This window comes from Ambystoma mexicanum, chromosome 1p (genome assembly GCF_040938575.1).
Source record: "Ambystoma mexicanum isolate Mex_15411 chromosome 1p, UKY_AmexF1_1, whole genome shotgun sequence".
Taxonomy (NCBI): Eukaryota; Metazoa; Chordata; class Amphibia; order Caudata; family Ambystomatidae; genus Ambystoma; species Ambystoma mexicanum.
The window spans coordinates 201,506,011-201,523,837 of record NC_090921.1 but is presented as its reverse complement, the minus strand read 5'-3'; the positions used below and the strand labels follow the sequence as shown (position 1 = coordinate 201,523,837).

Sequence of the window (17,827 nt, the reverse complement as noted above, 5' to 3'; positions counted from 1 at the left end):
GTTCCGGGGTGCCGGGAACTTTCACACGCGATTGGTGGAAATCCACGTGTGTTCTGTCATCACGTGCAATGAGGGAAGCACCCGCGCGCGTCACGTCACAGACGCGCTCACGCGCTAAGGGCCTTTGGTCCAATGAAATCGCATATGCGTGCTGCCGTGCATACGCGCTAAGGGCCTTTCCTCGAATTACACGCTGACGTGCAGATTTTTCATGTGCCAAATCACTCCATATCAAGCTGGCCACGCATAAGCACACGGAAGACCACGCTCCTGCCCAGAAGGCCGATCTACTGCCCCCCAGAGCCCCGAGCACGCTCCCACCTGCCATCTGCTGCTGCCTGACTGCCTGCTGCCCACGTGCCCTGCCATTTGCTGCCTGCACATCAGCCAGGGGTGCTGTTGCTATGACCACCCCTGCTGGAACTGAAGACTCCCGACTGGGATTCCATCGCTCCACAGCCCAGACCCAGGACCCAGTTGCCCACCCACTCCTGCCTCTGGGGTTGTCATGTCGGGGCAAACACCATCTGAGACCACTGACAACCTCCGGCCAGAGAGGCAGAGGGGCACCAGCTTCAGTGCCACCGAAGTTGGTGTCCTGGTGGAGCAAGTCCTGGGGCAGTATGATGCCCTCTTCGGAAGTTCCCGCGCCGACAAGGAAGGACGGACTCGGATCTGGACTGACATTGTGACTGCCATCAACGCGGAGGGGGTGGCAGTCCGCGACTTCCAACATGTCAAGAAGCGTTGGGAGGACTTCAGGTCCAGGACCCTGAACAAGGCCCGGCGCCTCTTGAAGGCAGCGGATGACAAGGGGCGCCGGGGCTACTTGTCGGAAGAACAGATGAGGGTCCTGGAACGCATATCCCCAGCGCTCCACGTCCAGGTCCTTGAGAGGCAGACCCGTCTGGAGTCGAGCAGTGAGTGTACATGCATCCTGATTGTGAGCAGTGCGTGTGGTGATTATTCAGTAGTGTGCAGGTTGCACATCTGTTTGTATGGGGTGGAGTATGGGTGGGGGTGTACAGGGCCGTGGGGCTAACACATGCGAGGGCTGGTATGTGTGAGACATGGATGGTGCTTGTGTGTGTAGGCTTGCATGCCAAATGCAGTTGTGTGGGCACACATGTTTGGATGAATGTGTATGTAAGTAGACATGTCCGTGATGGGTGGCATGTATGTTGTTTTCGGCTGCATGTATCAGCACTGTGTACATGTGCATGTGTGTGTATTTGACAAGGGTGCAACAGTGATGCAACATGGATGCGTGTGACAGCGGTATGTGGAAGCCTGATTGGCAGATGTGACATGGATGCCCATCTGAACACTGCGACACTTGGCAGAGGTGTACACATGCATGCAAGTGTGGTGGTGTGTGTACATGTGTGGTGCACTTCCTGTGTTGTATGTGATGTCTGGCTCACCTTTGGCTGCTCATGCTGTTGTATGTGTATGGATGGTGCTGGCAGTTGCGATATGGCTGTGGTATGGCTCATGTGTGCGAGTTGAAATGACATGTGTGTTGGGGATTGTGATGACATGTCTGAGGTTTGCCAATGCCACTCATGTACAACTGTCATGTGTGTATGTGTCCATTGTACAGTGCCCTGATGCCTGTGTTTTGTTTCTCCCTGTCTACAAAGTCAACTGATGAAGAGGGTGGAGAAGGTGCTGTGGAGCACAGCGGCGGGGATCCCACCGCCAGCCGGAGACGCAAGGCCCGGCTCCCCTCCCATGTTGTGAACTCGTCGGGGAGTGAGGAGTCCGGTGCCGCGTCCCAGGCCGCAGCTGCCGGGGGGAGGTCCAAGAGGCGGAGGTTGGAGTTGGACTCCTCGGCAGCAGAAGGGGCAGCTGGGACCACAGGGCCCAACAGGGGAAGATGGCACGGAGTCATCCAGGTTGGTGGGGGGTTTGGTGGAGGAGGAGGCCGTGCAAGCACCAGAGACGGGGTCTGGAGGTGGGGATCCCACTGGTGCTAGTGGTGCAGTGAAGGACCAGGGACAGGAGGCAGCACAGGCCGCCGCGGAGGTGCCTGTGTGCAATCCTGTCCCTGATCCTGTCCCTGCATCATCTTGCACCAGCAGGGATGCCTACGTCCAAACCCGTTTCCAGGCAGGGGATGAGCTCACATCAACTGGCCTTCCTCTGCCTGCGGACGTGGCTATACGGGTCCGGGTTGAGCCTGTCCTGGCTGGTGTGGCATTGCGTCAACGGGCCATGCGAGGTGTCCTGCAGTCTTTTCATGAGGAGACTGCACGTCATCTCGAATGTCTCATTGACCACGTCAGCCTGCTGGGACAGGTCACCCAGGCCGGATTCCTCCGTCTGATGGGGCTTGCTATGACCCCCTCCTCAACTGGACCCCCTACGGGCCAGTCGTCCTCCGTGCCATCTTCCCACCCATCAGTCATCTGGGTGCCCTGTGGAGCTGCCTTTGACGGTGCGGCCAGGCTGGTGGAGGAGGCATCCCTGCCACAGTCGGGAGTCGGACGTCCAGCAGGGCTGGCCACATCTACGACTGCACCCCAGCCGGCGGAGGATGTGCAGGCAGCAGGAGGCAGTACAAGGGCAGAGGCACAGCAGCAGCAGCAACGTGGTGGGAGCCATGAAGGCTCGGGGCCTTCAACATCGGAGGGGCAGGCATCGGCCGGAGGGCAGGAGGACCCAGGACAGAGAGTGTCTTCCGTGTGGCAGCGGTTGGGCCACGCCATAGATGCGGAGCGGCAGCGGGCGGAAGAGGTACGGCTCACAATGGTCAGGGCTGAGAACTCCATGCGGAGGGCCCTGAGGCGGGCCGAGTGCCTCGAGGCAATCCGCAGGGGTTTGGAGGTGGACACGTCGACGGCCCTGCAGACCCTCGGGGCCATGGAGGAGGACCGCCTCCGGGACATTGAGGAGGAGTTCGATGATGCCCTGGCCCGGGACATCCACAAGTGAGCCGTGAAACTAGCCCGCTGCCCTTGTACATAGTTATATAGGTAGTGTTAGGTTTCATTTTTGTTTTGATTTTATTTGGACCTTTCGGACATTGGACACATTTTTGTATATAGTTTATTTTATTAGTTAGTGTAGTTAGATAGGTTTCCTTTCTTTTGTTGGGATAATGGACCCTGGCTTGTTCCCATGTACATAGTTCACTGTTGGATTGTATTTTTTTCACATTTTAACCATGGAGCAATGGCTTTCTTTTTTATTTCCCATTGGATTTTGTTTTGTGGACATTGACTTTGGACAACATTACTTTGGAATTTTATTTTTGGTTTTGCTTTTTTTCATGGACAAGCTTCTTTTAATTTTTGTACATTCACATTTCTGTTTCTTCATTTTTGATTCTATTTATGTTTCCTTTAATACATATTTTTTTTGGTGAACTTCAATGTGTGGTATCTCATTGGTTTCATGTATTTCATGATATGTGTTTTGAGATTCACTGACACCCATTGGGTGTATGTGAGGGAAATGTGTTTGTTTCGGAACTTGCAATTGGTGTTCTGTGATGTAATTGCAAATTATGAGTGGGTGGATGCAATACTCGGGTGGGTGTTTTGCATTTGGAGGCTGACCATAGGGACCAGGGATCTAGATTGTGATGACATGTTGGCTGGGGAACATGAGTTGCACATGGGTGGGGGCCTGCTGGCAGGTGCCCCACAGTGCTGGGGGATGGGGGTGGTGGGGAACATGAGTTGGACATTGGTGGGGGCCTGCTGGCAGGTGCCCCACAGTGCTGGGGGGTGGGGGTGTTGGGGAACATGAGTTGGACATGGGTGGGGGCCTGCTGGCAGGTGCCCCACTGTGCTGGGGGGTGGGGGTGCTGGGAGACATGGGTGGGGGCCTGGTGGTGGGTACCCTGGTGGCTGGGGGGTGGTGTGGTGGGAGACATGGATGGGGGCCGGGTGGAGGCTGCCCCTGGTGGCTGGGGGGTGGGGGTGCTGGGAGACATGGGTGGGGGCCTGGTGGAGGCTGCCCCTGGTGGCTGGGGGGTGGGGGTGGTGGGAGACATGGGTGGGGGCCTGCTGGAGGCTGCCCCTGCACTGCTGAGGGGTGGGGGGTGGGGAACATGAGTTGGACATGGGTGGGGGCCTGCTGGCAGGTGCCCCACAGTGCTGGTTGGTGGGGGTGCTGGGAGACATGGGTGGGGGCCTGGTGGTGGGTGCCCCTGCACTGCTGGGGGGTGGTGGTGCTGGGAGACATGGGTAGGGGCCTGCTGGAGGCTGCCCCTGCACTGCTGGGGGGTGGGGGTGGTGGGGAACATGAGTTGGACATGGGTGGGGGCCTGCTGGCAGGTGCCCCACAGTGCTGGTGGGGGTGGTGGGAGACATGGGTGGGGGCCTGCTGGAGGCTGCCCCTGCACTGCTGGGGGGTGGGGGTGGTGGGAGACATGGGTGAGGGCCTGGTGGTGGGTGCCCCTGCACTGCTGGGGGTGGGGGTGATGTGAAAAAATGGGTGGGGGCCTGGTGGAGGCTGCCCCTGCACTGCTGGGGGGTGGGGGTGGTGGGAGACATGGGTGGGGGCCTGATGGAGGCTGCCCCTGGTGGCTGGGTGGTGGGGGTGCTGGGAGACATGGGTGGGGGCCTGGTGGTGGGTGCCCCTGGATGCTGGGTGGTGGGGGTGCTGGGAGACATGGGTGGGGGCCTGGTGGAGGCTGCCCTTGGTGGCTGGGGGGTGGGAGGGGTGGGAGACATGGGTGGGGGCCTGGTGGTGGGTGCCCCTGGTGGCTGGGGGGTGGGGGTGGTGGGAGACATGGGTGGGGGCCTGGTGGAGGCTGCCCCCGGTGGCTGGGGGGTGGGGGTGGTGGGAGTCATGGGTGGGGGCCTGGTGGAGGCTGCCCCTGGTGGCTGGGGGGTGGTGGTGGTGGGAGACATGGGTGGGGGCCTGGTGGAGGCTGCCCCCGGTGGCTGGGGGGTGGGGGTGGTGGGAGACATGGGTGGGGGCCTGCTGGAGGCTGCCCCTGCACTGCTGGGGGGTGGGGGTGGTGGGGAACATGAGTTTGATATGGGTGGAGGCCTGCTGGCAGGTGCCCCACAGTGCTGGTTGGTGGGGGTTCTGGGAGACATGGGTGGGGACCTGGTGGCGGGTGCCCCTGCACTGCTGGGGGGTGGGGGTGCTGGGAGACATGGGTAGGGGCCTGCTGGGGGCTGCCCCTGCACTGCTGGGGGGTGTGGGTGGTGGGGAACATGAGTTGGACATGGGTGGGGGCCTGCTGGCAGGTGCCCCACAGTGCTGGGGGGTGGGGGTGGTGGGAGACATGGGTGGGGGCCTGGTGGAGGCTGCCCCTGCACTGCTGGGGGGGTGGGGGTGGTGGGAGACATGGGTGGGGGCCTGGTGGTGGGTGCCCCTGCACTGCTGGGTGTGGGGGTGATGTGAGACATGAGTGGGGGCCTGGTGGAGGCTGCCCCTGCACTGCTGGGGGGTGGGGGTGGTGGGAGACATGGGTGGGGGCCTGATGGAGGCTGCCCCTGGTGGCTGGGTGGTGGGGGTGCTTGGAGACATGGGTGGGGGCCTGGTGGTGGGTGCTCCTGGAGGCTGGGGGGTGGGGGTGCTGGGAGACATGGGTGGGGGCCTGGTGGAGGCTGACCCTGGTGGCTGGGGGTGGGGGTGGTGGGAGACATGGGTGGGGGCCTGGTGGTGGATGCCCCTGGTGGCTGGGGGGTGGGGGTGGTGGGAGACATGGGTGGGGGCCTGGTGGAGGCTGCCCCCGGTGGCTGGGGGGTGGGGGTGGTGGGAGTCATGGGTGGGGGCCTGGTGGAGGCTGCCCCCGGTGGCTGGGGGGTGGGGGTGGTGGGAGACATGGGTGGGGGCCTGGTGGAGGCTGCCCCCGGTGGCTGGGGGGTGGGGGTGGTGGGAGACATGGGTGGGGGCCTGCTGGAGGCTGCCCCTGCACTGCTGGGGGGTGGGGGTGGTGGGGAACATGAGTTGGACATGGGTGGGGGCCTGCTGGCAGGTGCCCCACAGTGCTGGGGGGTGGGGGTGGTGGGAGACATGGGTGGGTGCCTGGTGGAGGCTGCCCCAGGTGACTGGGGTGTGGGGGTGGTGGGAGAAATGGGTGGGGGCCTGGTGAAGGCTGCCCCTGCACTGCTGGGGGGTGGGGGTGGTGTGAGACATGGGTGGGGGCCTGATGGAGGCTGCCCCAGCACTGCTGAGGGTTGGGGGTGGTGGGAGACATGGGTGGGGGCCTGGTGGAGGCTGCCCCTGGTGGCTGGGGGGTGGGGGTGGTGGGAGACATGGGTGGGTGCCTGGTTGAGGCTGCCCCTGGTGACTGGGGGGTGGGGGTGGTGGGAGACATGGGTGCGGGCCTGGTTGTCATGCATGCTGGACGTGGTCCTACCTCCTTGGCTCGTAGAACAGCTAGACCGTTCTATTCCAAATGGCGGTTGTTCGACACGTTGCCGGGAAAACGACGTTTGCACTTTTCACGTCGCTAACTCACGTGTATTCTGCTTCGTCACGTGAACTACGGCATTACGTATTTAAGCAGCGTGGAAACTTCACTCGCTGCTTCTGATCGAATCATTTGGCGTTGTGTAGCTGAACCTCCGGTCTGCATCCTTGCAGGTTACTACAGCTACCTTTTTGGCCTTCTATAGCGTGTTTTCCGCCACGCGCTGATTCCTGGAGCTGTTTGGTTGCGTGTAAATCCACACGTTGTCTTCAAACGCGGCCGGCCTGGGCTGCGTGAATCCTGTTCGCGTGTAATTCCTCACGCGCACGCTATCTTCAAACGCGGCTGGCTTGGGCTGCGTGAATCCTGTTCGCGTGTAATTCCGCATGCGCACGCTATCTTCAAACGCGGCTGGCCTGGGCTGCGTGAATCCTGTTCGCGTGTAAATCCACACGCGCACGCTATCTTCAAGCGCTGCTGGCCTGGACTGCGTGAATCCTGCTCGCGTGTAAATCCACACGCGCACGCTATCTTCAAGCGCTGCTGGCCTGGACTGCGTGAATCCTGCTCGCGTGTAAATCCACACGCGCACGCTATCTTCAAGTACGGCTGGCCTGGACTGCGTGAATCCTGCTCGCGTGTAAATCCACACGCGTACGCTATCTTCAAGCGCTGCTGGCCTGGACTGCGTGAATCCTGCTCGCGTGTAAATCCACACGCGTATGCTATCTTCAAGCGCTGCTGGCCTGGACTGCGTGAATCCTGCTCGCGTGTAAATCCACACGCGCACACTATCTTCAAGCGCCGCTGGCCTGGACTGCGTGAATCCTGCTCGCGTGTAAATCCACACGCATATGTTGTCTTCAAGCGCTGCTGGCCTGGACTGCCTGAATCCTAATCGCGTGTAAATCCACACGCACACGCTCTTTTCTTCACGGCTGTCGAGAACCGCGTGTACTTTGTTTATACCTTAAAAGGAGCGCTATTTCCAACTCCTGCACCTGTGTTATTAACAGGGGGATTGACTCATTTCTATACTTACACTACGTGGGAAGGAAACTTTTCAAGGATAATTGGAAGGTGACAGTGAACAGTACTTTGGACGCTATCCTGTGGTGCATCAACCCGGTATCTAGCGTGAGCCTCGTTCCGTTCGGGATAAGTCTCCCTTACTAATCTTCCCTTCCTTGTCGTTTGTTCTACCTTGGATTCCGCAAGAGACTCTGCTGGATTCATCTGCCCTAGACTCAAGGTCAGTGTGTGCATTCATGACATTTCCTATTCCATCATACCCAGGTTGGGGCAGTTATTCATGATACTTTATTTTGTTCTAGGCTGACTTCTTATACCTTACCCACGCCCTTTCCAGTGATCCATCGCTCTGCCTGTTTTACCAGTCAGAGAGTTGTATCATTTGGAAGGTCTTAACTTGACTTCACAACTATCAAAACGCGTGAACAGGGATCCGGAAGACCCTACCACCTGTATCCTTTTAAGTACCGTATCCTTTTCAGTTGATACTTTGGTGCTTTCTGACACTGGTGGAGGCTGCCCCTGGTGGCTGGGGGTGGGGGTGCTGGGAGACATGGGTGGAGGCCTGGTGGAGCGTGCCCCTGGTGGCTGGGGGTGCAGAGGGACATGCGTTGGTGGGCAGTAGTGCAAGTTGACATGTGGGTTGGCTGGGGGGCATGGCCATGGTGGATGGGGTGCCTGCAGAACATGTGCAGGGTAGGCCCCTGTGGTGTGAGCCACCTGCAGGGGCCGTGGAGGGTGTAGATGGAACACCTGGGAGGACCCACACGTGCAAATCACGTGTGCTGCTCCCCGCGCACCCCTGTAATACACTTACCCTGATGAAATCGCGTGTGGAACTTCTCGCGCACCCCTGTAATACACGTACCCTGATGGAATTGCGTGTGGAACTTCCCGCGCACCCCTGGAATACACGTACCCTGCTGATGTTGCGTGGGATACTTCCCCCGCACCCTGAAATACACGTACCCTGATGAGATTGCGTGTGTAACTTCCTGCAAACCCCCGAAATACACGTACCCTGATGAGATTGCGTGTGTAACTACCTGCGCACCCCCGAAATACACGTACCCTGATGTGATCGCGGGTGTAACTTCCCGCGCACCCCCGAAATACACGTACCCCGCTCAATCGCGTGTGTAACTTCCCGCGCACCCCTGAAATACACGTACCCCACTCAATCTTGTGTATATCTTCCCGCGCACCCCCGAAATACACGTACCCCGCTCAATCGCGTGTGTAACTTCCCGCGCCCCCCCGAAATACACGTACCCCGCTCAATCGCGTGTGTACCTTCCCGCGCACCCCCGAAATACACGTACCCCGCTCAATCGCGTGTGTAACTTCCTGCGCACCCCCGAAATACACGTACCCCGCTCAATCGCGTGTGTAACTTCCCGCGCACCCCCGAAATACACGTACCCCGCTCAATCGCGTGTGTAACTTCCCGCGCACCCCCGAAATGCACGTACCCCACTCAATCGCGTGTGTAACTTCCCGCGCACCCCCGAAATACATGTACCCCGCTCAATTGCGTGTGTAACTACCCGCGCACCCCCGAAATACACATACCCTGATGTGATCGCGTGTGTATCTTCCCATGCACCCCCGAAATACACGTGCCCTGCTCGCACAGGCCCAATTGCTGTATGTTGCCACGAAACACGTCCGCCTGCCTTCGTGTGGCGGACGTGTTTCAGCTTGTGCGTGTCTTTGGCTGTGCGTGGCTTTGCCCTATTCGATTCCATGAATACGTGTGGTTCGAGTGCGTGTGGGCGTTCCGTCTGCTTCCCTGCAGTACATCCCCAGTTACGCCCTTATTTTCGCGCATTGTTCCCCATTCCGCGCGTTACGCCCTGTGTCCCGCCCACTTTCTGGTGTATGCGCTGAGGTTGTGCGCTTTCACTGTGCGCGTCGCGCACGCCTTTCGGGATGTTGCAGTGACTTGTGCGCCATGCACGTGTTTGGCGCACATCCCGAGGTGAACACGCCCTGGGACTTCCATGAATCGCACGCGTGCGCCTGTTTTTTTCCGCTTGCGCCTGCTTGCGCGAAGATTTTCGGCGCACAATTGTTCCATGAATCGGCCCCTTAATGTCAACACCTCCAAAATATTCACAGATTTTCACATGAGCTAAGCATAGACCATTAGCAACTTAGTGCAAGTAGAATGACAATTAAAATTGGATCAAAATGGTGGCTATGAAACTTTAAAAAAACAATGGCTATGAAAGAGCAATAAACATCCCAACTCATTTTGATTTCAACCTCTCACATAAACTAATACAATGAAAACAATCAAACCTATGAATTACAACCACAAAAATACTGACGTGATTCATACCCCATTACCCTTAATACATGAATTACAAATAAGCATGCATTTTCAAGAAAACAGTGACAGTGCGGACATGATAGCTAGAGGTAAAACTGTGTGGTTGTAGGAGACCGCTGTATTTTTTTGTCTTTGTGATTTATTGTAGAAGCCTAAATATTGACATTGACGTGACTTTAACAGATTTTTGAATTAAATGGTTTGGATTGTGAGGAATGTGGTGGTGCCATTTTTTTCCTAAATTGTTTAGTATGAGAAGTAGAGAGCAGCCAGATGTCATACTCATTCATTGTGAAGGTAATGCTTTGGGGGATGTATGAGGCAAGTATCTATATATATATATATTTTATATATATTTTATATATATATATATATATATATATATATATATATATATATATATATATATATATATATATATATATATATATTAGTGAAAAACATTATTTCACTAATTAAAAACCTATCAAAGTCGATATATATTAAGTAATCTGTAAAATGGGATGTAGCACTAATTGTCATCTTTCAATTCTTAATAAAAATATAAATACAAAAAATATATTCAGTGAAAAGATGTAGTTAAAAGGACATTATGGTAAGTCACGTAAAAAAACAAGTTATTCACTAGTTGTGGTAAGCTATGCAACCATAACTTGTGCCACCACCGTGCACTGCTGAGACTAACACCCACGACTGGTTGTTTTTATTCAGTGAAGTGACAATTTTGAGCATAGGACTTGATCTGGTCATAGAGCATTGCAGACATGATACAAATTCTCCAAAGGTGTTGTATAAGGAGAGCTTAACCTTGTGCTATGTTCTTAAGGTACTTTCTTTAGGGTTTGGCCTGAGCTCATGGTGCCCATACAAGGGACATTAAGCACGCTCCATACAGACAATTCATTTTTAATACAAGATCATGAACTTTAATCTTAGTGGCTTGTTTCCTCCTTACTAGAGTGCCCCTATAAGGTCATCAGATGTGTGTGTATTGATGCTCTCTATATATATATTTGTTGTACTAAAACAGCTTTTAAGTATCTGATAGGTGAGGATTTCTGATTCTACTGGACAATATCACCAGATTAAAAATACTCTACTTCTATGGTCCATACTGCAGCAATTTCCTATGTGTATGTGTATTGCTTGCAACATTATAAAAAGAACCTCTTGAAGGGAATTTTCATCAGAATTGATGTCAATTGTGATGTCATCAGTGATGTCATCAATTGTGCCATTTGTGATGTCATCTTTGATGTCCTGGGTGTTAGTCTTAGCAGTGCATGCTGGTAGCGTGAGTTATGGTTACATAGCTTTCCAATAACCAGTGTATGTTTGATTTGACTTACCATAATGCACATTATGCCTTCTTGTGTCTCGCCTGTTTTGTTCTCTCTAGAGCCTCCACAGAAGATTGAAAATTATTAACAGCTATTAAGCAGAACTCCTAGCTCCAAAGTGGTACATGTCTTCACCATGTTTATCAGAGTTTCTACCCTCCTAAACATACAGGTAATTTCAACTTCTGGTAATACATTCCAGATAAGCAAGTCCACAAACGATAGATCCTAAGCACAATATCTCAGAAACTAATAAGATGCAAATATATTTGCAGGATGAGTATCACTAAATACAGTGTAAATTTGTATCAGAGAAGACACTCCTTGCTATATTCAGGATTGCCTTCTTAGTCCACTCCACAGACCAGATCAGCTAATTGAACTTCAAGGTCTAGCCTTAGATTATTAACTGAATCATTGAGATTTAAATAAGCAATTAAAGATGACCTTCTCTTTTGTTTTTATCAACAGTTACAACCTTTTTAAATACAGCAGTAGCTTTCCCACTGTCTACAAGAAGTTAGAGGAAATTCCAACACGATACATTAACAGTATATCTTGTATTATTGTAAGAAAGTCAAGTGACAATACTTCTGAAGAAAGTTCAGAAAACATCAGAAGAGAACTGAAAAACGTTGAGTATATGACAGTGGTTAATGTAGTAACCATTTAGACTTTAAATATGTCAATGTTATGTTTTATTTTCCTTACAGGAACCTCTTCAAAGCACTTCTTACATTATAAAGGAAAATTGCATTTCCGACATCTGTTGGACCAAAAAAATTCACACCCTGAGAATTGATATTATCATTCTCAAAATATGACATTCCTAAGGCATACAAAAAAGCAGATACACATTTATTGACAATCTGCCTTGATTGTTCAATTTGAAGACTGAAAATGCTTGATAAACATCTCCATGTGCAACAGTTGCATTAGGCTTTTAAAAAAATCCTTCAGCGCAACTTGCAAAGACACTTGAGTTACAAACCCCAAACTGTCCCCTCCACAATGGACAATCGCAATATCTGGATACTTGAAGTGAGCCATACTCTCACAAAATGAAAGAAAGTTTTCCCAGTTTGAGCCACAAACTGCATGCCAGGAAACTTCCACTTCTGCCAATCCACTATTTCCAAGTACCCCTGATTATCAGACTGAATTGAGGAGTCCCCACAATTCACCCATTCTGCCTTCTTAAACATCTAACCATAGACATTATTACTGCTCTCACAACTCCTGCAAACAGAACTCCTACTACCCCCTTTTCCTGTACACCACACCCAGCAAACTTGATTTGCTACTCCCCACAGTTCCCTTTACATGCCAGGCATCCACAATAGACCCGGATGTGGCATGTGCTGTCCGCAGACTGCTGCAGTGTCTGCAGACCCATTTGCAGAGGCCAGCCCTTCTACCCTTTCCACTTCCATGTTAAAAACAATCCCTCATTGGCTTCTTTCAAAGAGTAACACATCCATCCACCAATCACATTCAAAACATATACACCTAACCTGTCATCTCTCTCCAACACTTCATATTTACACTTTAGCTCCCAGAGTATATATCTCCTGTTAATGACAGACATCTGAATCAAAAAACTACTGTGCAACTACCCAAAATGTCTATTTCCAGATTAAGCAAGATATGCATCTAAGAAAACATAGTACAGGTATACTTATATATAAAAAATGTTTTCTCGAACTCTCACACATATATATATATATATATATCTATATATATAAATACAGGGTTCCTGCTACTTACCCTGTAATAAGCTTTGCAATAAGCATATTGACTTGTTTAACCACTCTATCAAATGCCACGTATAGCAGCATTCACCACCTGCTCACATGTTGCAGCAAACAATTACAATGCTCTGCATTTCAAAATATTTCTTTGTACAGCAGCACTGTGTCACTTTTCCATAAAACAAGGGAACAGCAGATGAAATAGACCTGTACACCATTCTGAAAGGCCACTTAGTGTCTCACATTTTAGAAAATTGGCAGCACATGCATACATCCCAACATCACCCATTCCAATGAATAGCTGCTTTTTAGACCTTTCTTTTTTCACCCATTATAAAATTGAAAATACAAGTCCCAGAATGCAAAGGAAAAAACATGACTAAACTTCACAATTTGAAACTGTAACGTGTGTGGGAGTGAGGGGTTGTTTGGACTCCCCTCATGCATTCATTACAATGTGCTACACTTGCTCGACCAACAGTGGGGGACACTTCCATTGCCCTTACGCTCATAACCAGCCCTCATGCTGACAATGACATAGGTGGGACTATTGCAGAGACACTTGGCATCCATTTTGTGCATCCTCAACTCCATTTTGGACTAGGCCTCACTGCGATAATACGAAAAGGCTTCTCTCCCCTCTGCAGCGCTGCGCACACCGCGCTCATGGCTCCCACCTTTTCTCCCTGTGTCTGAAAGCTTTGCAGCTCCGTTCTCACGCCTGAGCCGGAGGTAATTGCTACAGAACATATGTAACATCTCACTCTTCCTCTGAGATCACTGCCTCATGTGTGAACCGGACTGATCCAGGCCCTGTAGCTCATCCATCTCCACAAACCTGCCTGTGCCCTCTCACCCCCGCCGTTGGAGAATTGCTGCCAGTGTAACCCTGTGTCCCTGCAAGGTATTCTCTTGATGTACCAGATACGTGACCCTGCCATGAAGCCCATCTCAGTGTGCCCCCAACTACGTTCCGACCTCTGTCACAGTATATTGCACTCTAGAACTAACAAACGTCAGAGTGTCCCCTAGTTTCTTGGATGCGCCCAAACCCATCCCATGTTTGATGTTATCACACTCGCCAAGACCCCTAAGCCCAGTACTCCATATAATTCTTAATAAGTAATGGTATCATCGTATATATATATATACAATTTATAATTTTGTGATGATTTGCTCAAAGGAGGTGTAGTGACTATTATTTAGTGCATGTCTAACGATAGTATCTTGTGTTAGCTTAGTTAGTGGCCATCGTGCTCCACATCGACCTGACCCTCACCCTGCCTGGACACTGGCAGCTGGACCACGTGATGCTCACTCTCCCGCCACCGAACAGCCAATCCTTAGGGAGCAACACCTACACATCCATAGACAACGCAAACGTGTGTCCAACCACAGGATACTTTGTAATATTTATGTCTGACCTCATTGATGATGATTTTTGTTCCTATAATCAATTGTACATGTATTGTTTGCCAGAGTGCTCTCGGGCAGCAGAGTTCTCTGGATGCCAATTTTACATAAAGACAACTAACTCTCACAGCCTGTTCTCTTAGTCTCATTCCCCGTTGGGGTGTGTCTTATTTCTTAGTATTGCACGTTTAAGACGGGGATGGGCCTTTCCATTTGTTGACCCCGCAACGTGATTGGGACAGGTGCCTTGAGGCCCCGTGCCGTGCGGCGAGATCCGGGACGCCCCCTATCAAAACCATAGCCTCCACGGTGGACCACTTCATGTGCACAAACGAGAGGGTCCAAGGGTTCCCATTTGCCAAATACCCAACTAAAAACTGCTCGCCAAGGTGGTCCACAGCTTTGTTGGGGTGCGGACCAGATTGTGGATAGACCGTGAAAGGTGTCTCTCGGACCACCCAACTGAACACGTGAGTACCGGTTGCGAGACCTTCAAGGGAGAGAAGAGGGTTTGGGAAAAGTTGGCATAAAGTTAGGGTCTGTTTCAATGTCACTGAGGCTTTTTCTTATCTATCCTTTATATGGCCATTAGGTTTTGTGGTAAAAAGAGGTAAAGAGAAATAAGGGAGCCGAGCCCGAATGGGGTAAAAGACGGCGTTGCATAGCATTGTCTCGTCCAGTGCAGGTAACAAGTGAAGATAAAGAGAAAAACAAAAGTAGTAGTCTCATATATTTAGTAGACTCAGAGTAGTAATTTAGAATATTCTGTTTCCGCGTGAGCAGAATTCTTGGAGAGGTAGCCTGAGGGGGCTCACAGGTGGGGAGTGCATGAGAAAGAAAGAGTAAGGGGCAATAAAGTAAAATAAGCAAACAAGGAAAATAAAGGGGGAATAGTTTTTGGTACATGTTTTGTGTGTTCTATGTGTTGAAGTGCTACATGTTGGTCTGTCAGTAAGTACCTCTGTGTCTGTGATTTGACAAACATAATGGTTAATGAGAAATATTGGTAACGAAAACAGTGATTGATGTTCAGAAATAGTTCAAATATTGGAGTATAATTAATATTTCAGGTTGACATCATTTGTAGTCCCAGAGAAAGGTTGTAAGTAAAAAGAGTTTTGAAATTTGTGATGGTAAGAGAAAAACAAGACTGAGTAAAAGTGTTGCAAGGATTGTTAAGTAATTGATAGTGCGTATTTATACACAGAAAAAGAGGTAAACACAAGTAAGAGTAAAAAATACGTCATCATGGGAGGGACAACACCATTAGCGCATATTGGTCAACATCTCCCTTTGTATAGTGAAAAAATTCAAAAGTACCACGATCAATGGGTGTTGGAAATAAAAGGAGACAGCGTACAGCCTATATGGCCGGAGGGAGGGTCATTTGATAAGAGGGTGTTGAATCTAGTATCAACGCACTTGCTAGCAAAATACAGAGGAAAGCAATTGCAGAACAGAAGAGAGGTGCTAGACTTGTGGCGGATGTTTGAGGAAGTAGTGCCTAGTGGCAAGGTAAGTAAAGATACAATGATTGAAAACAAGGAGAGCCAAGAGGAAGGAAGGAGAAAGGCCCACAGGAGGTGAGTGTGTGACAACCACGATAGAGAATGACCCCACAAGAATATACCCGTTATTGACAAGGCCTGCAGTAGGATACAGTGAGCCTCTGTAGGTGTCAGCGTGCACCACACCAGTTACCCGGAGAACAACAACAGCCATGCCCCGGCTCCATATGAAACAGGTGGGCTATACGGCCCAACTAGTGCCCCGCCAGTGAACCTAGCATGGTTAACAGGAGACCTAAATAGGCAACTTGCACACGCACAGATGGAAATAACACGTTTAAGGACACTGTGTGATAAAGGCCAAATGTTGCCGGGGGAGGGGAAGTGCCACCAGTAACGGCTGTTGACCTCATGCCCCCGCAAAGTGTTGCAGGGGGATCTACACCATCCCCACCACCCTCAGCACCATACCAAAAGGGCAAGAACAAGAGTGGCAAAGAGGAGAGTTCCTGTTCCATTTAAATGGCAAACCAGTGAGAATAATATGACCTCCAACGCCAGACAGCCAGAATGGAGAGGAGCATGTAGAAAGGGAGCCAGAGGAAGAGGTAGAGGAAGTATGGAGTAACCTATATGAATACGAAGAAAGAGCGGCAGCGGCGGGATCTCTGCTGCCATTCTGCTTGGACCAAGAGGACAAAGGGGTTGTACCAAGGTGGCAAGGGAGATTAAGGAAAAGAGTAGGGAACATGCTGGTGAGTAAAATGAAGAAGGGAACGGTAAGTAAGAAAGGAGGAAAAACAAAACTGCAAATGCCTTTGATACACAAGGGAGCTGGAAGGCCCCACTACATACCATGGGCACAGATGGTCAAGAATAACTTGTTAAAACTACTCCCTCCACTTTCAGGTGGAGCGGGGAAGTGGATACACGGATTCGAAAAGCACATAGCAGGGGTTCCTTTAGCCATAGGGGACGTGAAGAGTTTGTTGGTGTCCGCTGTTGGTGACCAAGCAGACGCAGTGTGGGTGAAGGCAGGGTTCCCGGGAGTAACAATTAACTGTGACCGCCATGACGGGTCAGCATTTAACAACATTAGAGTGCAAGTATGGGATGCATTGTGGAGGACGTTTGCAGACACTCCAGACTTACACTTAGTGATGCAATGCACTATGGGAGAGGAGTAGCCTACGCAATTCATCCTCCGGGTACAAGACCTGTGGAGAAGTGAAACGGGTATGTTGTGGGACCAATCTACCGCCTTGTTCTATTTTATAATAAAAATAGAGCTCCCGAAGGAGGTACAGAAGGCCTTGGATAAAATAGCTGGGATAGAAGCCAAGGGCTGGCCTGAGATTCAGAGCATAATTGTACACCATTGTAGGAGGATCAAAGAAAGAGAAAAGGAGATAGCACAGCGAAGGTTGGCAGACAAGGAGAAGTTAGTGCAAAATAAATTAGTGAAGGTTGCAGCGATGAATACAACAACATCAACTGACAGACAGGGCGAAGAGGGGGTAGGAAATACGCCAGCAAGAATGGCCGCAACATGGGCTGCAAATGGACAGGAGCAGTGGGACGGAGAGGAGCAGTACAGAGGGCCCCAATGGCAAGGGAGGCCTAAAAGAGGACGAGGTGGGTACAGAGGACAAAGAGGGGGATTTGGAGGAATGGGAAACAGAGGATTTGGAGGGCCTGGGATGAGAGGGGGACACAAGGATCAAGTTGGAACTGCAGGAGGTGGGGGCAGTATTCAAGAGAATGCAGAATGCGACCTATGGGTTATTATCAAGGACACCCCCCCCATGGGGAACGAACAGCAGTATGGTCACCCGCACCCTGGCAGTCCCTATGGGTTACCAATGGGAGGGAATGGGCAGATTGAACAATTTTGTAATAAGCCACAAATACAACAAAGACAGCAACATCCACAACCACAGCAGAGAGGTATGCCACAACAAATGGCGAGGCAGAACACTATGGCAAATGCAAACAGTAATATTTTTGTGACTTCTGCAAACGGTGTGGTGTAGCGGTGGTGGGAGATAATGTATTCTCTGTTCCAG

At 51.3% G+C, this 17,827-nt stretch overlaps 1 protein-coding gene across 1 annotated transcript in view; it reads left to right on the top strand.

The window, feature by feature from the left end:
• Positions 1-17,827, top strand: part of LOC138468055 (extracellular calcium-sensing receptor-like) — a 146,959-nt gene that overhangs the window by 57,978 nt on the left and 71,154 nt on the right. The window contains exon 4 of the mRNA XM_069608487.1: positions 13,067-13,074. Within this exon, the coding sequence (XP_069464588.1) occupies positions 13,067-13,074 (8 nt within the window). The remainder of the gene's footprint in view (positions 1-13,066; positions 13,075-17,827) is intronic.